The sequence below is a fragment of the Miniopterus schreibersii genome (genome assembly GCF_964146895.1).
Source record: "Miniopterus schreibersii genome assembly, chromosome: 12".
Classification (NCBI taxonomy): Eukaryota; Metazoa; Chordata; class Mammalia; order Chiroptera; family Miniopteridae; genus Miniopterus; species Miniopterus schreibersii.
Window position 1 is genome coordinate 71,172,308 of NC_138112.1, and position 19,991 is coordinate 71,192,298.

Consider the following 19,991-nt stretch of genomic DNA (forward strand, 5'->3'; position numbering starts at 1 on the left):
CCTTCCTCTCTCTGAAATCAATAAAAACTTATTTAAAAAAATAAGAACAGTTATGAAAACTGAGTTCATGCATTCCCTGGACAGACAGCCACCGCACAGCTACCATGTGTCAGGCACTGTTCTAGGCACAGGCAAAGGAATGGGTGGAGAGTAAAACCCCACGTCCCTACTTAGCAGCCCCCCTTCTCAGCCAGGGTGCGAATCCAGTGCCGTCCAGTCTGCTCAACCCCAGGCCTTTTTCTCCGTATCTTGGTTTCTCACCTTTGTCCCAAGTGCCTGAGCGTGGTATCTGACTGACAGCCTCCTTATGAAGAGGAAAAAAGAGACAGACAAGTTCTGTGGTAGACTGGGATTAATGCTTTTATTAATGATAACATTCATACTGCATTTCTAAGATTTACATCCGAAAGAGCGTACTGTATTTACATGCAATGGACAGTCCAAGCTAACAAATTCAAACCACGGCTCCGGTAAGACTGTGGTTTGTTCCAAATTAAATTAAATACATAACACTCTTAACTCTTCCTTTCCACATGTACAGTAAAAACCCACCCTTCTGCCCTTTGAGGAATATAAAAATTGCATTGACAATGGCACTGATTAGCAAAAATATTTAAAACCTGAGAGATAAGCCCAAACATATTTGAGTGCTAACACGTGTACATCTGGATGCTAGGTAATACAGACGGGTCAGTGGTCAATAATGCACGATTCAGGTGGCTCTGAGTGACCGACGGGGCTCCGACTGGAAGCCACACTGCCTGGGGCGGAGTGGGCTACTTCCCACACCTCCTGGGCTAAGTACCACAGACGAACAGGGGGCTTTCTTACTATGGTTGTTGTCATTTTTTTTTTCCTGTTTTCATTTCTTCTTGCTTTTAAGAGCAAAAAAATAGTACCTTTGGCCGAGCCGGAGTGACTCAGCGGTTGAGCATTGACCTATGAACCAGGCGGTCATGGTTCAAGTCCGGGTCAGGGCACAAGCCAGGGTTGAGGGCTCAGTCCCCAGAAGGGGGTGTGCAGGAGGCAGCCCCATCGATGATTCTCACTCGTCATTCCTCTCTCCCTCTCCCTTCCTCTCTCTGAAATCAATAAACATTAAAAAAAAAAAAATCTTTGGCCCATTCAGACGGGGTTTTACATCTCAACATGGTCATAAACAGAACATCTGTGTGCTCTGTAGCAAGTGCCTCTCCTCCAATAGTTCAGCCCCGTCTCATGTCACCGGAGTGCAGGCCTCTCCCGGAGGTAAGCCCAGTTAGGAAAAAAGTGGTTGGAAAAATAAACACACAGTTTTTCAAGTGGACAGCTAAGCTCATCACAACAGCCAGAGACAGTGGAATTTCATTCCGGGATCCTTTCTTTTTACATTAAATACTGAAGACGACTCAGTGCGTAAGTGCTTATTTTGGTCACTCACCCTTTTTCGATAAGGCTGGGCTGAAGGGTGGGCTGGGTGAGACCCAGCACCCATCGCCCGTGACGTTTGAGCTGGTCCCTGAGGGCGCACTGCTCCCCACCTGCTTGGGAAACAGCAGGTCCTCTCTCACCAGGTGGAAGAGAACGCCCTCTGCCTGGCACAGCGGCGGTGCCCTCTCCAGACCATTCGGAGGCTCCTCTCCCCCTTTCTCAAGTTTTGTTCCTCTCTCAGGGGCAGGAGTCACGGCCTGCTTGCCGTCAGCCTGGGAAGCAGTACCGCTGAGGCACACAGGGTATTTTATTGTTCAGGGAACGCTCCGGGCGCACAATCTTGGACCGCCCATCCAACCTTCCCCATTTCTGACGCGCGCCCGCTCTCAAAAGGCAGGCGCGCCGGGGGAGCCCAGGCAGCTGCCCCCGGGAGGGAGCCAGTCTTCCTAGGGGCCGGGGAACCGCAGAAACGTGCTATTTAGGGGTCAGCCGCCCAGGAAACAGGGAAGGAGCAGGACACGCGCAACTCCACCTAAAGACTTTGCAAAACAAGCTCTTCCTGGGTCCCCCCGACATTCAGGGCCTCCCGATTTTAAGGCACTGGGGTTTGAACACTCGTGAGGTCGGGAAAACTACAGATGCGCAAACTACGTGCTTGAAACGCGGACAGGGGAACACACAGGTGACCAAGCCAGACGGGGACAGTTACCCCAGGGACAAAACTGTTCAAAAGCGCAGCGTTTGAAGTTAGTGCGTTACATGTGCGTCCATCGGCTCTTAGCTGTTAACATCTTCAACCCACACGGCGCTTTCTCTCTGGACAGAACAAATGCTTTCACTCTGAAAAAATTAAACACCCATAAGTACCAGGTACCGGGTTGCCACCGAGGAAGTGTGACTGCCCCGTTTCCAACACGTGTGAAGCCACCACCCCACTCATTCCTTAATGAGCTCAGCGATATTTTCATCCCGCAGCAAACACGAGGCGATGGGAAGACTTTCGGGGGGCTCTTCCTCAAACGTCCCCCAAGTCAGGGCCTGCCTAAAAGGAGTGGGGTGATACTTCACACAGTGGGGCGGCTGTTCCAGAAACCCTAGGTGGCAAGGAAAGTTCTGAGTTTTTAAGAGCAATTTTTCTTCCTGAACTACGATCAGGAGTAATAGCTACTTTTCATTTGTGGTTTTTTGTTTTGTTTTGTTTTGTTTTGAAAACAGACGAGCTCCTTTTCCTCTCTGGCAGCCGTCCCGGGCATTACTTTCTGGAGTTGGGGCTGAACCCAAACAGGCTGATGATGTCGGTCATCACCTGTCTCAGGTGCTTCCCGAAGCGATGAGAATCCTGTCGTTGGAAAACAAAAGAGCGGACACTCGTTACAATGCGGCAATTTCCTCGTTACAATGTGGCAGTTTCCGCTCTCCAGCCTCTTCCCTGGTAACCTGACTCCAGCAGAGAACAACCTTTGACCTTTCTTTTCTGCCAAGTCTCTAATTGACTTCAGGGCTTAGTCATTCAGTAGCACGTCCTGGGGACACGGGGAGGGTTCAGAGCGGAGCAGGTTGTGTGTGCTGTGTGGGGGTGTTTCTGAAGTGCCCCCCCCCCCCCCCCCCCCCCGATGCTGAGGCATTCAATTCCACATACAACACAGTAGGTAAACGAGTCACAGTCTCCCCTGTTAGTGGTGACTGGGCCTTGCTGTCAGGAGATGCACAGTGTGGAGGGGACAGACTACAAATAAAGATTAACAGTGTCCTGCCAGGAAGCAGGGCCCGTGGCCCACCACACAATACGCAGACCCCGCTTCGTCATGTGTGTGTGTTTCCTAGCGTGTGCACACCAATCCGCGTCCACCCTCCAATGTCACAGCGTCTGAAAGTCACACGAGGTCTCCGACACTAAGATCTACAACCACTGCTACAAGCAAACAAGCATGTAACCAAATCAGACAACTGCTTTAAAAAACAAGGCCCAGAGAATTTAAAAGTTCATTAATTTAAAAATTCATAATTACTTCATGCAAACCAAGTAAAAGTACATAAGCCAATTGAGACTCGCTGTCAAATTAAGGACACGCTCCCCTTGAAAAAGGAAACGGTAAAAACACCCCATCTTTGGAGAAGGGGACTTGGGCGCTCACCGTCTCGGGGCAGGAGAACTTGGAGGAAATGTGGAAATTGATGAGGTTCTCTCCCACCAGGATGTAGGACACGCCGTAGCCGTCGTCGGCGACCTGCAGAGCAAAGCCGCGGCGTGAGCTCAGGCGGGACGAGGCGCGAGGGGCGTTCCCACCCCCGGCCACGGGAGCCCCGCCACCTGCTTCCCGGCCTCGGCGCTGAGCGGCCCGCGAGCGCTTTGCGAAAGGCAGCGGAAAGGGAGCCGGGCGCCGGGTCCGCCTTCTAAGGAGACCCGTGTGACGGGCAAGACCAGCCATGTTCAGTGTAGGAAACACGGGAAAAACCCTGGTCATGACGACTCAAGGAACCAGGTCGCATCTGATGGTCTCGAGGGTCGTGTTCTGAAGGGAGCCTGGCTGACCCGCAGGACACTGAAGATGCATTTAGGAAATCCAAGCTACCCTGCTGGTGTGTGGCCCAGCTGGCTGAGCCCCACCCCTCTCGTGCACCAAAAGGTCGCGGGTTCGATTCTCGATCAGGGCACACGCCCAGTCACCAGTTTGATTCCCGGCCAGGGGTGTGTTCGGGAGGCAACCAATCAGATGTTTCTCTCTCTCCCCCTCTCCCTTCCTCTCTCTCTAAAATCAGTAAAAACACTTAAAAAAAAAAAAAAAAGTCCAAGCTAATTACCGAGGATGTTCAGGGCACAGACCTCCTGACTGGTTTCCACGGCATGGATCTTACCTGTGGAGACAAAATGTTCTCCACGCTCAGAAACGGCAGAGCTTGACTGAGCTCATGCTGACACCAAGACTACCGATGGCTATTTGCTTCCTCCGTGCTGTGGTGGTTTTACCAAAAAACCTCATCAGAGGATGGAAACCGTGACCCGAGAGGAGCAGCCTTGGAAAACGCAAGGACACGGCTTGCCAATCTACCATCCGCTCCAGGACGTCTTGGTTAGAAAGTCACACGCTGAGGGAGCCCAGCTGTGAGCTGGGAAAACGCACGGAGCTTCAGGGTGAAGGTCGAAGTTCTGGAAAAGCTACTGGGGGTGAGACAGGTGCTAACGGTGAATGAGCTGAGGGACATGAGCCCCCTAGGTGGCAGGGGACGGGCACATCCTGGTCCCGGGACTTAAGGCTCTGTACACACAGAGGACCGTCCACTTACCGGCCCAAAGCCCCCTCCGCTGGACACATACTGCGGATTCCTCTCCAAATCGAACAACTCCACCTGCTGCTGAGGGGTCTGGCTGGTCGACAACCTCCAAGGCTCGGACAAGACCTGGTGAGTAAAACAAGGAAGCATTCCCATGACACTCTCCCAGTCCCCTTCTCGCTGTCCCTGGGGGGCCGAGTGGGAGACAAGAACAGGCCTGCTCGGTTTTGGACTGTTCCGGGGCGGAAACCTGAAGACGGGGTCGAGCAGGTGAGGACACCTGGGCTGGAGGGGCCGGCACCAGCTAATGGCGTCTCCGGAAAGAAAGGTGGTGGGAACACTGGGAATCGTGATGGGGCCGTGGTACCAGCTCCAGTGAGCCAGAGGCTAATTTTCAGAATTTTTTCAAGCTGCTTGTGAAAAACAGCCATTCCTAGAAATTAAATTTTATACACTTAAAATTAAACTCTATTAACAACACAGGTAGATGAGACATACTCAGGGCTTATCCCTCCGTAATTACTTCGGTACACGGTACTATTACCCGCGCTCTGCTGGTTATTTACGCCCGTAAGTCAGGAGGGCGATCGGAGAGCAGCCAGGAGGCCACAGCTCCAGTTTCCCCATTAGGACAACGGTTAAACCCCAAGACCCACCGTTTGTAAAGCTGCCCCACCCACTAAGCTAAGTTTAGCCGACGAGCCCGGAGGAGCTGCCCAGGAAGGCGTGACTTACCTCCTTCAGGAAAGGGGACTCGACGGCCAGGTACTTGGACACCACGTACAGGCAGAAGAGGTGCCGGTCAATGCCCGAGCCGGTCATCGCCAGGCGGTACAGATGCTGGTGCTTCTCCGACGCAATCTTGAACTTGCAGAGTCTCTGCTCCACCTGCAGGACGGGAGGGGCAGGCTCAGGGGGTCCTTCTCCGCAGTGGTCCCTCGGGACACCGGGAATGAGGCGGCTGGAGGTGTCCCGGAGAAACAGCCAAGGAGACCGGCCCCTCCCCCAGGCTGTGGAGGAGCACGCTGGGGGTTCTGGGGGTCCCCTGTGCAGCCCGCCTGGCGGCATCACACCTTTTACACCAACGGGACGGCCACTGCTTCCCGGGCCGCCGCCGGGATGTTCGAAGGCAGCGCAGGGGGAGCCCGAGCCCCGCCTGCTGGGGCTGCAGCCACCCGGGCGCACGGCCCCTGGGATGCTCACCCCCCTCTCACTACACACGACCACTCACAGCGCCCTGAAGCCCAACCCCCAAACCCCAGTGCCTTGTTCGTCGTCTGCTGTGCGCTGAAGACCCTACGTGGAGTCGAAACCTGACCTGGAGCAGTTACAGGCGACACAGGACCGACAGGAACGTGAACTGTCTGCGCGTCCCGCCCGGTCCCGCGAGAGGGCGAGGGAGGGAGGGGCTGCGCACCGAGTGGCTGGATGAGCAGGTGCGGCCCGGGTTCGACCAGAGACCCCGGAGTCCAGGAGAAGCGAGGAGCCCCGGCCCTTACCGTCTGGGAGGGGTCCACCATGGCGAGCACGAAGCTGCAGGACTCGACGGTGCAGGACCGCACGGTCTCTGTCCTGCCCTCGCGGAAGAGCCGGGTCATTGAGGCCTCGTACGTGAGGCAGAACTTGCCCATGTCCTGGGAAGGAAAAGGTGTTTTCGTACGAGGCCCGGCAAGAAAGCAAATGCGCGAAGCGGCCGGTTAAGGTCCCCAAGGAAAAGCGGACTCCGTGTCAGACTGAGCTTTCAGCCGCCGCCAGGTTTCACGCGGGGTTATCAGCAGGCGGGGGGGACGCCGTTAGCTTTCCAAAGGCCGGGGGTCCGTTCCCGGGTGCAGCTGGTGCCACGGCACCATTTCCTGGGTCTCCCACATCTACCCAAGTGCGAACATTTACGGGCCGAACATGCCACAAGCAGGTCTGCATGCAACAGTTTTAAATTATTTAAAGATGGGAGAAGATTATTCCACCACAGTTGGGCGATGGTGAGAACACCCAGGAGAGACACCCAGGTTGCAGCAAGAGTGGGGACGGGTCAGTAGGACTGTCCTTCAGCAGGAGGGCAGGCGGCCAGAGCCTGAGGCACAAACAGCGCCCCCCACTGGACAGGAGGGAAGGTGACACGGGAGGGAACAGCTGTGGGACTGGCAGATGGGGTGGGGAGCAGACAGGGGGTCTCTCTGGAACATTCTCATTTTTGGGGTGAAACAAGAAGGCTGCCCGCTGAGAGTAAGGGCAGGGAGAGGTGCTGGAAGTCTGAGAGGGGATGCGAACCAGGCATTGAAGGGCACAGAAAGTAGAGAGCCCAGGGGCCACCAGAGTCACTGCTCGTCGATCAAGTGAGAAGAGCCAGGGGCTCGGGGTTCTCTCTGGCCACACCGGCTTCTCGGGAGCAGGATGAAGCAGGCAGAGAGCTGGGCTGTGAACTGGGGTGGCTCTGCTGTGCTTGGGGCCACGGGCCCGAGGTAAGGGATGGTGGGGATCAAGCTGGGGAAACCTCTGGCTGCGGAGGAGAAAAGGGAGGGCAAGACCGGGGGAGGCTGGGATCGGGTCTGGGGCTAGAAAGGGGACTGCGTGGCCGGCAGAAGAACTGGTGGGCCTGGGGTGCTGTGAGGACGGGCCAGCAAGGGCTCAGGGGGAAGCAGCGGGGGGTGAGAACAGAGGCGGGGTCCCAGGAGCATGTGACACCCAACCCCACACACACTGTGCGAGGAAGTTACTCAGTCTGCCCATGGCCACCAGGTGGCCCAGGGATGGGCAGGTTCCCAACACAGGCAGGAAACTGGTAAGTGGCAGTTTGTGGGCCCAAATTATTCCTGACCAGACCACACCCCGGGCTTTCAGGTGCCCCCGGCACAGGCCCAGGTAACGCCAGGGTGACCGAGGATGCCCTGTGACACAGGGGAGAGGGTGCCAACACCAAGCTGTGTGGTCCAGGCCTACGAGCGGCCCCTCGGGCTCCTCCTCTCCCCGCGGCTGCTGGGGCTGCTGGGACACTCGCCATCCCCCGGGTCCCGCACAGGAAGCGAGCGGCCTGGGCGAGGGGCCAGGGGCCTGCGGTGAGCCCATCTCGCCCCTGTGACTGTGCACCTGCCTCCAGGGGCCACACTGAAGGCTCCTCAGACCCCAGCAAAGACCCACAACTCGCAGCCCTTGTCCCTAATGCGCCATCACTCGGTTTCCCTTGGATGGGGTCCGAGAGGCTCCAGCTCCTCATTTCACCCGGTGAGCAGGGTCCTGGGTCATTCATCAAACAGGCCTTTAGAGAGCCTCCCACAGGCCCCCTCGCTACCGTGTCCTCGAGGGGACTCCTCGTGAAGCAGGGGCAGTGGGAGGGGAAAGGCGAAAGTATTAACTTGCCTGGCCGGTCTGCTCAGTGGTTAGAGCACCGGCCTGCGGACTGAAGGGTCCCGGGTTCGATTCCAGCCAAGGGCACGTACCTGGGTCGCAGGCTCGATCCCCGGCCCCAGTCGGGGTGCATGGGGGAGGCAACCAATCGATGTGTCTCTCTCACATTGATGTCCGCCCCCCCCCCCCCCGAAAAGCAATGGGAAAAATATCCTCTGGTGAAGATTAAAAGTAATAATAAAAAAGAAGAAAAATAAAGCGCACGTTAGGTATTTTAGTCATTCAGTAAAGGTTAACCGGGCACACAAGATGCAACGATTTATTTGCAGTCAACTTGCCAGAGTCACACCTTGTCATGCACTAACCCACGACCGTAAAAGGACCGTCTGAAACCTCTCGGCAAACGCGGAGCATTAGTGTCCAGGCCCCTGAGAGCCGAGCTCGTGACGCCTGCGGCCCCACCTAACCTGCCGCGGCCAGACAGCCGCCACCAGGCACCTCCAGCGTCTAGCGAGCAGGGTCGACAGACACCGTCTACAGGACAGCCACCCGGCCAGCGTGAGAGCAGGCCGGCTCCGCACCGGGACCGCCGCCTGCGCCCACTGTGCGGCGGGGCGCTTCTTCCCGCTTCCTAACGGAAAATTAAAAACATGACCAAAAGCAGGAAGGGAATGGCTATAGACTAAAATTATGACCCTGCCCAGTGTCTTAAAGAGTAATTGTGATACAGGCTTATGCACAGAAATTAGAAAAAAATTTAAGAAAACAAAGGCCGACCTTCACAGCACCAACCGCCAACCCTTCCCATCTCTCGTTTCTCGATTTCCTGACCAGTAGAGCGAGAGTGGGAGACGTTTTCTGTAAAATGCGGGTGGAAACTGTCGCAGCCTTCGTGGGCCGGACAGTCCCCGTCTGAGCTGCTTTCGCTCAGAAGCGGCCGCGGACAATCTGCCACAAGCGGGTGTGGCTGGGGACCCACAGGACCTTCTCTACGAAACCCTGAAAATTCATTCATTTGATTTTCACGCGTCACAAAACCTTCCTCTTCTTTGGGTTTTTTTTCAGTGATTAAAAATGTAAAACCATTCTTAGCTCAGGGGCCAGGCAAACTCAGGGAAAGGGCCGATGGGGCCAGGGGGCAGCCTGCTGGTCACTGTAACAAAGGACTGGCCCTCACACCGCGTCACGACCAAGCGTTTTCACAGAGAACGTTTCATAGTTACGCTGCGTTCACTGCAGGCGACCACAGTTTAAGAAGTTTCACACGGCTCACCTCTGAGATTGCTTCCGATTTTTACGGAGGGGCTCAGACAGTCCCACCTTGGTGCACCTGTCCCCAGAGGACACGGCTCTCACGGGAGGACTGCGGGCTGCGCCACTGGACGCCCCGGCCGCCTGCAGTGTCCTCTCTCCTGAAGCCCGGGTTTCTGCTCCGACTCAGTTTCCCCATCAGGCCGTTTACTTTCCCCCAGATGGAGCCAATCTCCCCAACGCCGTTTACTAAGCCAGTCATCCCTCCACCGGGCTCACGGTCGGCGGCCTCTATGGCCTCACTCCTAGAGCCACGGGCTGGATACTGACACGTGAGGACATTTCCCGCGTGAGGAAACAGCTCCTGTGACTAAGTGACCGGGGATGGGCGTGTATTTCAAATGCCTTTTTAGTGTCCGTCACGTGGCTCGTTTCTTCTGCCATCTAGTAACATGACCTATTACTGGATTTACTAATATCCACCCCCCCCACCCCCCATCCCTCGCTGGTACAAGCTGTAGCTGGCGATAAGGCGTTTTGGGGACTGGTGGAGTCCACTTGCTGAAGTTGTTTCGGGCTGATTGCATCTATAATCACGAGTGGATTTAGCCCATGTCAAAGGTCAGACATCCAGTCACCTGCCCTAAGCATTTCCACCTGATCAAACCCTGGGAGTCGAGCTGATTTTAAGGTGCGGGTCTCCCCTTTGTGGAGCAGTGAGATCTCACTGTGCTTCACCCCGATTCTCCTGTCCCACGGGACACGGGGCATTGCCAGCACCCTGCAGGGGCTGTGCTAATGCCTGTGGCCCGGCCCCGTGGAGCCACACCGACAAGGCCGTGCCCCTCCCAGGACAGGTCCTCGCCCAGCACGGCCGGGCCTCTCTGGAACAGGTCCCCGCCTCCCCGTGCAGGAACCAAGCCCCCCACGGTGCCCCCCGAGGCTTCACCTTGTAGTGCGCCAGCTGCAGGGCCAGCTGGACAAACGCGTCGGGGCTGGTGCGACACTTCTTGATCAGCCCCTTCCCGAAAGTGTCGAAAGGAAAGGAATGGAAGTCCACGTCGTTGGCCAGGAGGTTGGCGCTGGTCAGGGACGTCTCGATCACCTCTTGGCACTGGAGGAAAAGGAGAAAAGCTTTCCTTTGTGGGGGGAAGTCGGGCACCCACCTGGAGGGAAACCACAGGCTCGCCTCAGGGCAGCTCCCAGAGCTGCGGCTTAGAGACAAACAGCACGTCTTCTCGTTGGTTCTCTCCTGAAAGCTTCTCCAGGGGCTGCAATGTGTCAGCAACACGCACCTGCCCCTCCTCCAGGAGCTGTGGGGTCCCCAACGCAGGCAGAGCACAGGTGGGATACAGGGGCTTCCTGGTCCCGGGGGGACCCCAAAGGGCTTTCCCAACAGCCACGGATGTGTTTTGTAAAATCCATTATTACACCGTGGTGATCGAGAAACCCATTTTAAAAAATACACGGACTGTGATCCAACCACACAGTGGAAATGAGCTTCCGAGTCGTGACATAGCGCGGAGGAGTCTTAGCTGCAGACGGCCAAGCGAGAAGAGACAGCCCGAGACAGCTGGACGGTAGCACCCCGACCAGCGACGTCTGGAAAAGGCGGAGGAAGGGAACGCAGGCCGAAAAGAGGCCAGGGGCAAGGCTGAAGCACTGGACCTCTTATTTTCTACACCGAAAATGACTTCTTGCCCTCAGTGACTTCGAATCATACAATTAGACTAAAAATCTGGTGTAGCCCTGGCTGGAGTGGCTCAGTTGGTTGGAGAATCGTCCTGTACACGGAAAGCTCAGGGGCGTGATTCCCGGTCAGGGCACATTCCCCGGTTGGGGCCTACGGGAGGCAGCTGATCAATGTTTCTCTCTCTCCCCCTTCTTCTCTCTGAAATCAATAAGTGTGTCCTCAAGTAAGGATTAAAAAACACACACAAACCTGGTGTATGCTGAGGTCTGCACGGGTGCATTTACGGATATTTTTAAAAACAATTTACAGCCAGAGGGTTTTAAAAGTACATTGCTGAAAATTGTTCCTTTCATCAAATGAGAAATAAATATTTTTTTTAAGTTAAAAAAAAAATACTTCTTGGGCCCCAGGAATTCCTGCTTGGGTTAGATGAGCCAGGATTTGGTGTCTCCAGCCCTAAAATTCCTTCCGGAAAGGCCTGTGCTGAATGAACTACATCTGAGAATCCTTAGGAGAAACAAACACGATAAATGAGCGACTTAGAGCCTTTCAGCTCTAACGAAACTGAGTTCGCTTTTCACTCACTTTTTCACTGTGATGTGTAGCTAAGTCTGCTGGAAATCTCTGTGGGGAGCCGGCTGGCTGCCCCTCATGAATAGTCTCCCTGGTAGGGTGCTGCCCTGGAGTCTCTCCAGGGGCTCGCCGACCCTAGCGTCGCCTTAGAGAGAAATCTCTGGCACGTTGACCCGCAGGGTGGGTCGGCAGAGCTAGCACCTCTGCCTCCTGTAGCTTAGTTAAGATTACATAGTGTCCTTTGCTTTAGGGAGTAGAAACCCTGCACAAAGACCTTGACTTGGAGACAGAGTGTCTAGACAAACAAGAATGTTTGTGCAGAGCAGGAACTGGGTAAAAGGTCACTGTTTTGGGTATTGTGGTCTGGGTGCACTATAAAAAGCTTGTAATCAATAAACTCGGGCGCAGCCCGGCTCAGCTCAGCTCAGCTCTGCCTTGGCTGTAGCCCTCCCGATCCCATCCTTTTCTATGAGTCTTTCTTTTCTAATCCTCACCCCCTCAATCAGGTCCTCGTTCGCCTGCCGGCTGGCCCCGGCAAATCTCTCCCTGACAATCTCAGCTAAAAGCTTCAAACGGAAGAATAAGTATTTCCTGGGTTTTCCAAGGCAACAGGAGCCGGAGCCACTCCACGGCCCCAGCAAACATGCGTCAGGTGGCCCCGCACTGAGCGGTGGACACTCCGGAAGGGCTGGGAGATCCCCGCCCCCGGCAATCAACACCTGTGAGTCCCACCCCCGGTGACCAACGGCCGTGTGATGGCCGCACTCACCTCCTCCGGGATGTCCCACTGCAGCCGGGAGGGGTGTGGAATGTTCGGGTTGGTGTCCCCTTTACAGTGCCCGTCCTCCAAATAGCCCAGCTGAAAGCTGTCGGTGGCCAAAACGTACTGTTGGGGAGAAAGAGACATGTGGAAAGTCAGAGAAGTAACAGTTCACAGTGCTACATAAAACGTATTTGCTGCCCGGCCGGTGCGGCTCAGTGACTGAGTGCTGACCTTTGAACCAAGAGGTCACCGGTTCGACCCCCAGTCAGGGCACATGCCTGGGTTGTGGGCTTGGTCCCCAGTAGGGGGCGAGCAGGAGGCAGCCGACTGGTGTCTCTCATCGATGTCTCTCTCTCTCTCCCCCTCTCCCTTCCTCTCTCTCGAAAATCAATTAAAAAATATATATTAAGAAGTAAATTAAGTAATGTGGTGAAAGGCATGCTGTGTTTTTATAAACCAAGATTTTCAAGTGCCTGCTTCTATCTGGCCTAACACTTGGCAGGTTAGGAACATCTAGAAAATACAGCAAAGGGCCGGTGTCTTGCAGAATAAATGGAGCTCTGGCTCCGCCCTGAGTCACTGCCACTCATCCTCCGAGTTCTGTCAGGAGGTGGCATCACCTGTGTTTCCAGGTAAGGAACCCAATTCGTGGGAAACGAAGCCCCAAAGCCTCCGGGTGCTGATTTAACTTTATGCGCAGCGCCAGTCCCTGCTGGAAACTCATTATAGTCACACAGCTGTCACAACATGGAATTCACTCCGGGGGTGGACTTCCAACAGCCACCCCTTCACTCAGGTTAAACATGCGAAACTCACCTCCCAGAGGTGCCCCACGATGGGTGCGTCGGCCCAGGAGTGCTCGGCGTTCATGCCTATTTTCCCGTTTTTGAAGACGATAAACGTAAAAGACTTATCAAACCACCTACGGGAAACAAAAGCGTTCATGGAACTTAAGTGTCGGGAGACACAAAATAAACAGAAGCTGTAACTTTATCTGATTCTGGATGGGCTCCCGGACTTTGCGCCCAGCCCTCGAAGAGTTCCCAGCGGTCAGCAAACCTGTGGAGTGCCACACAGGCTCACACAGGACGCGGCCTGACGTCATGCATGCCCCCCTGGTCCAGACACACAGACAAGCACTCACGTCCTGGGCACCGGACGGAGGACAGGCCGTGTTATCGTAACGGGCAAGGGCACATGATGGCAACTGTGGGGAGACGGGAGGCTGCCCTGCCTGCGCCTCCCCGTGGACCGCGGCCCCCGCTTACAGGTAAGGAAAGGCGGCTCTGGGGGTGCAAATGCCTCACGCCCGTCCCAGGACCAAGCCCACACCCAGGGCAGGCCCGGGGGGCCGGCAGCCACGCAGCCTCGCTCACCAGCATCTCAGCGGAGGTGGGTGCAGAGGGCAAGAGCCTTAAATTTGCTGCCTCATCTGTGTGTGTGTGTGTGAGACGGACAGACGGACAGACTGATTTAGACAAGAGACAGTTTGGGTGAAGAGAGGGAAATGAAAAGCTGTATTTTCACACTAGCCTATTCCTTCAGGGTGCGGGTGCCCGAGGCCGGGGCGGCCACACACGTCTCTCCCACCACCACGGGCAGGCGGCCGACTCCCACCAGTCGAGGACGGTACCTGTCGAAGCACCTGCCGTGCAGGAGGGACTTGGCGTAGCTGTCCATGGACGTGTCGGGGTCCTCCCTCCTGTACCCCTGCTCGGTCTCGTCCAGGGTCACGAAGAACGCCGCCTTCTCCACGGCGTCCAGGGACTGCTTGTTCTTCCCACGAGCGAAGTGGGCTTGGCGACACCTGGCCCAGGGCACCCTGCAGGGGGCGTGCGGCTCAGCCTACAGCAATCTGGCGGCGCCCCCTCGCACGTGATGTTTGCAGCGACATCCCTCTCCAGGCCCCACGGGCGTTTAGGAACTTTTAAGTTCTGGCAGCGGAAGCCGCGGCCAGGCTCTGCTCCGAGCCTGTTCCGCGGACGGCTCACTGATCTGCACGACCGCGCCCCTCTTTCAGATGAGGAAACCGAGGCACGGAAATGAGGTCACAGCTACTGTGCAGCAGGGAGGGGTTCAAACCCGGGCCAGCCTGCCCCAGTCCACACTACTAACAACACAGGACATCCCGAGATGAGGGACAACTGGGAGCCACGTTCGAAGGAGTCTTCTCCCTCCCACACGTGGACCTGACACCCGGCCGTGGCTTCCCCTGATCGCTCCCAGCTTCTCTCGCCCAGGCCTTCCCCAGGTCCTGCGCCCCTGACCACGTCCAGATCACGGTCCTCTGGCCTGTCTCCCATCGTCTTCTCTCCCCGAGTGCTTGGGTGAGGTACCCGTGGTGCCAAAAGGTCCCTGAACACGACGGGTCCCAACACCCTCCCCGCCTGGACCCCTGCCCGCTGAGCCGGGAGACGAGAGACAATGGGCATCTGTGCAAACGGCTCAGGTAGGTGATGCGGGTAACGGCCCCCCCAGTAAACATCAGGGTGGATCCTGACGGGCGTGTGGTTCCCGGGCGCCCCCACTCCTTGGCAGCACTGTGCCCCAAGGCGCCTCCGTCCAGCTCACAGCCCTGCTGATGCCCATTCAGCCCTCGGGACGTGGGGCTCGTTCCCCGGGACACACGCCTCCCCGCCAGACGAGAGCCCAGAGGCTCCCCCACAGCCAGAGGGGCCACACACCTTTCTCCCGCCGTGAGGGCCGCCAGCTTCGCCTCCCCGGGCTGAGGCTCGGAGGGGTCGTCCAAGATCCTCTGCATCTGCTGCTCAAGCTCCCGGGGCCTCAGCAGCCGGCCGTCATGGTACAGCCAGACCTTGAAGTAGCGCCCCCTATGGAACACCACGATGTGCTTGCTGTCCCGGACGTGCTGGATGCTGTCTGCGGCGGGCATGGGCGAGACAAAATCCACAACGGGTTAGAGGGGGGGAGACAGGCGCAGGCTTTTCCACGGCACGGACTCTGCACCCCACACGCCTCCACACGGCTCCCGCGTCCATGTCTCCTGTCTGTGGGGTGTTAAGTACAGGGTCAGAGCTGAGCGCTTTGGAACCAGACAGGCCCGACCCTAGGCTCTGCTCGGCCACCCTGAGACGCCTGGGCTTGGGGCAGTCACTTAACCCTCCCTGAGCCTCCACTGTCTCATCTGTAAAATGGAGCTACTAGCGTGTCCCTCACGTGGACGTGAAGGGGCTAAGAGACAGGATCTTGCCCCTGGACTTAGAGGCAGAGCCCTCAGCTTCTCACTGTGTGTATGTCAGCTGTGGGCTTGTCACACATGGGCTCTGTTAGGTTGAGGTGCATTCTCTCCACTTTTATTCAACACAGTACTAGAAATCCTAGCCAGAGCAATAAAGCAAGAAAAAGAAAAAGGCATCCAAATTGGAAAGGAAGAAAAAACTGTCATTCTTTACAGATGACATGACATTGTGTACAGAAAACCCTAAGGATTGCACCAAAAAACTGTTAGAACTAATAAACAAATTTAGCACAGCCCTGGCCAGGTAGCTCAGTTGGTTACAATGTCGTCTCAATACGCCAAGGTTGTGGGTTCAATCCCCAGTCGGGGCACATACAGGAATCGACCCATGAATCCGAGGAGCAGCAAAAACCGGTGTTTCTCTCTCTCTTTCTCTCTCTAACGATCAATAAATTCAAAAAAGTGTATTTAAAAAAAACTCTAGTATAAAGCTACAGGACATAAAAATCAGTTGCATTTCTAGACACTGATAACAAACTACCGGAAAGAGAAATTAAGAAGAAGAAAAAATCCCGTTTGCAGCTGCATCAGAAAGAACAGAACACCTGGGTCTGGGACGCTGGCGAGAGGCCCGAGGCGCCGCACTCACCGGTCTCCTCTCCCGGGACCCGCGACGTGTTGAACATCCTTTCCCACTGCGCCGAGCAGAGCGGGACCGTGGACCCCAGGAGGAGAATCTGCGACAGAAATAACGCGTCGAACAAGCGAAAGCTCCACAGGGGCAAAGGAGCACGTTGACGGCTCCCAGGTGACGCTGGCTTGTGTTCGGGGCATGTGGCGAGGTCGGGCGTAATCTCTCCCTAATTCCGTAAGGAACAGCCACTCCCGGGGGGCGCGGGCGTCCCCGGGGACGTGCTGGGCGACGCCAGCCCACAGCCGCCCATGTCGTCACCTAAACAACACCCTCTAACCGGTCAACACGTGAACCGACGGGTATTTACAAAAGAAATGCCTTGTTCCTCTTGAGTTCAACATCTAAATCATTCTCCTTCCAAAGTAAATAAGGGGCGGGGGGTGAGGTGGGAAGGACGCAGGGATTGAGCAAAAAAGAAAAAAAAAGAGAATTCATGGGCACGGTCAACAGTGTGGTGCCTCCCGGGGGGGAAGGGAGCCGGTGGAGGCAGGAGGGCGTAGAGGGAATAGATGGCCATGGGATAAATAAAATAAAATAAAATAAAATAAATAAAATAAAATAAAGAATTTCCTTTGTACTAAAAATAAAGTAAACAAGAGTTTCCTTGAGAGGCAAGTTACGTAAGTACATCGGCCGTATCCAGACCAAAAAAAAAAAAGTTCACCCCGAGTGATTCCGTTTACGTGACGCTCTGGAAAATGCAAAACAGCCGAGAGTGAGAGGAGGCGGTCGGGGTCACGGGGCGCAGACAGGGACGGGAGGAGGGGGAGACAGAGGTCACAGGGCGCCCAAGGGGACAGCGTGCCCACTGCCCTGACCCCTGCCCGTGGGGGTGCATGCACACGTCGCGACTCACAAACTGCAACGAATCCCCCCCCCCCCCGTGAAGCTGGTCCTGAAAGGGCATCACTGAAACCGCGGTTTGCTTGCTGACCGGCTTGAGCTCCTCCCGGTCCAGCTTGCGTCTGTACAGCAGGAAGGCGTGGATGGCGTTGCCCGCCCTGGCCGCCTGGATGTGCGTGGGCACCACGTACAGCAGGTCCTGGAAGGGAAGGCGGGTCAGCGGGGAGCGCAGGGCGGGGCACTTCGCACCGAGATCGCCCCCTGGGGAAACCGCAGGCTCTGCTAGGGAGGGAGCTGCGTCTCATTCCCCGCACTCTGCCAACGGCACTTAGCATTCTCATCGTTTCCCTTTAATCCTCACTCGCGCGTATGTTTTTACTGATTTTTAAAGAAGGGAGAGAGAGACACACGCATGAATGTGAGAGAGACGGTCGACCAGTCACCCCCCCAACGCACCCCGACCGGGATTCGAACCCGCAACCTTTCGGTGTGCAGGACGATGCTCCGGCCCACCGAGCCACCCGGCCGGGGCTTTTTGTATGTTTTGTTAAGAACGCAAACCCCCGAGGAAGTCTTGGGTTCGTGAAGGTAACAGTACGTTTTAAAGTTAAAACTTTAAATGACTGGAATTCAAATTGAAAGGCGGCAGCGGGGCCCTGTCCCAAACACCCTCACGCGACGGACGCGTAAGGAGAACACGGGGAGAGAGAAGGCGGCCGGGCGGGGAGGGCTCCCAGGGGCAGCAGCGGGCCGGGGGTGGCCTTCCGCGCCCGGCGGCACGGCGCCCCCAGCCTCCCGAAGCTGCGGGACACGTTCCTAAGGGTCACCTTCCGTGGCGGGAAGAGAAGGCCGAGGGACGTGGGTCTGCGCCCACGGCGACCCCGCTGGTGCAGGAGACACGCTCGGGGGAGGAGGGCGGCCGGCGGGCAGGTCCCCTCCGAGCCCCAGGCCAGCCCTGCTCCCGCCGCCCGAGAGGGTTTCTGACGGGGAAACGCTTAGGGAAACGAGAGCGAACTTAAGGAAAAATGCAGAAGGAAAGAGCAAACAGTGGCAAGAAATACAGAAAAAGGGGGGGCGAAGAACAGAAAGGGGCAGAGAAAGAACTGGACTCGCCGGGCACCAGGCTGAGGGGCTTCGCACAAAATACCGACAGGCGACCTGTGCCCCCCCAGACCGCCAGTGTCTCAACAGGCCAGACACGGGAAAATGACACGTGACCCGCGACTCCGTGGCGTCTCGGGGAGCCGGTCCCGCTCAGCGTGCGGGCTGGGGGTCAACCCCCCGAGCCCCTCTGGCGGCGACGCACCGCTCTCTGCGCAGCGCTGTTAGGAAAAGGCGGGGCTCCCGCTCTGATGGGGGAGTCGGGGTTCCTGCTTCGACCCAAACTCCCTGCAGGAGCTCGGTGCCCTGGAGCCACCTCGTAAACACTAAAGGGCGTCCCTGTGGCTCTCTGGTGGGGGGAGCGGGTCCTGGGCTCCCGGAGGGGGCATGAAGCCTTGGGCAGAGGGTGCAAAACGGGGGGGGCCCCGGGTCGAGCCCCCGAGCTTCCCCAGGCAGCCGGCAGGGCCCGAGGACTCACCATGGCGTAGTAGTTGCTGTTCACCATCAGCGGGCCCCGGCCTCGGAGGTAGATGTATTCCTCCCACCAGTCGCTCACCTGTGGGTGCGAACAGACACGTCGCTCAACAAGAGTGACGCAGGCCGGCGGGGCCGGGCGCTTAGTGCAAGTAAATGGGAGACGGGAAGTGGGTATTTTTAAAGTCGTAACGTAGATAGAGGGCAGATCACCTTCATTTTACAGATGGTTAAAAAAAAAAAGCCCAGTCTGGCCAGCGTGGCTCCGTGGTTGAGCGTGGACCACGAACCTGGTCATGGCATGATCCCCGGTCAGCGCACATGCCCGGGTTATGGGCTCAACCCCCAGTGGGGGGCACGCAGGAGGCTGGGGTTAACGACTCTCCCATCACTGATGTTTCTCTCTCTCTCTCTGAAGTCAATAAAAACATATTACAAAAAAAACCACACCAAATGGAAAACAATGACCAGCGTCAGACCCGTCTGCTCGACCCGCTTCCCGGGTCCCCGGCTGCAGCCACCTCTCAACCCCAGGCAGCTCCCTTTCGGAGCCTCCCGCGTCACCCTTGCTCCCCAGCGGGACACCCCAATATCCCCCCCGCGGCAGCAACCGCTTCCTGACCAGGCCCAGGAGCCTCTGGACAGGTCACAACCTTCCGGACCAAGACCACTGTTTTTTACGCCGTGTTGAAGCGCTATCCACACAGACAGGTGTGCGGGTACGAGGCTAAGTGTACCCGTGACCACGTTTAAGAATTCCCGCTCCCAGCCCCGCCCCTGGCTTCGTCTGGGTCACAGCCAGGCCCCCCCCACTGGGTTTCACCTGCCGGACGCCCCCTCCGGCCACCACGCAGGGGAAGCCCAGCTGCTCGGGGAACTGACCCGTGTTCTCACACAAAGAGCCCCCTCAGGAACAGTCATGCACGTGTGCTCACATAATTGGTGGCCCACCAGGACTTCAGCTTCAGGTACCACTGTAACTTGGGGCCAAGGCTGACAGCAAAATCTTCGGCGAGAGCCGTCATCCGCTTGAAGTCGGCCTCCTTCATGAGAGGCCTCACCGACTCCAGGTACTGGGGTTGACGGGAGAAACACACGCCAAGTTACGACCGCTTCCTTAGAGAACACGTACGCACACGGCAAAGACGGGGGCGCCTTCCCCCAAGGGGGTCTTGCCGGCCCTCGCGCCCGCTGGCTAACCCCGGCGCTAAGCGACGTTTTGGGTTACTGATAATTGAACGGTCACGCCTTTTCCTTTCGTGTCCTACGAGCTCCCCAGATCCTGGGCCGCCAGAAACTCACCAACGTGACTTCCGGGTGGACAAGATCCCTGTGTGGTTACCAAGGAAAATCCCAGTGGCGTCTTCCCTGTATT

The 19,991-nt window shown here is 56.8% G+C and overlaps 1 protein-coding gene across 4 annotated transcripts in view; it reads right to left on the reverse strand.

Annotated features, from left to right (window-relative positions):
* Positions 1-334: 334 nt before the first annotated feature.
* The window catches only part of CPT1A (carnitine palmitoyltransferase 1A), a 42,713-nt gene continuing 23,056 nt past the window's right edge, over positions 335-19,991 (reverse strand). For all 4 annotated transcript variants that reach the window (XM_081154988.1, XM_081154991.1, XM_081154989.1 and 1 more), the window contains exons 6-19: positions 19,552-19,689; positions 18,621-18,698; positions 17,133-17,240; positions 16,154-16,241; positions 14,990-15,185; positions 13,939-14,127; positions 13,122-13,227; positions 12,312-12,428; positions 10,226-10,390; positions 6,183-6,317; positions 5,419-5,571; positions 4,696-4,809; positions 3,546-3,638; positions 335-2,749 (exon numbers count right to left, since the gene is read on the reverse strand). In XM_081154988.1, coding sequence (XP_081011114.1) covers positions 2,663-2,749; positions 3,546-3,638; positions 4,696-4,809; positions 5,419-5,571; positions 6,183-6,317; positions 10,226-10,390; positions 12,312-12,428; positions 13,122-13,227; positions 13,939-14,127; positions 14,990-15,185; positions 16,154-16,241; positions 17,133-17,240; positions 18,621-18,698; positions 19,552-19,689 — 1,767 coding nt within the window. In that variant the 3' untranslated portion in view covers positions 335-2,662. The remainder of the gene's footprint in view (positions 2,750-3,545; positions 3,639-4,695; positions 4,810-5,418; positions 5,572-6,182; positions 6,318-10,225; positions 10,391-12,311; positions 12,429-13,121; positions 13,228-13,938; positions 14,128-14,989; positions 15,186-16,153; positions 16,242-17,132; positions 17,241-18,620; positions 18,699-19,551; positions 19,690-19,991) is intronic.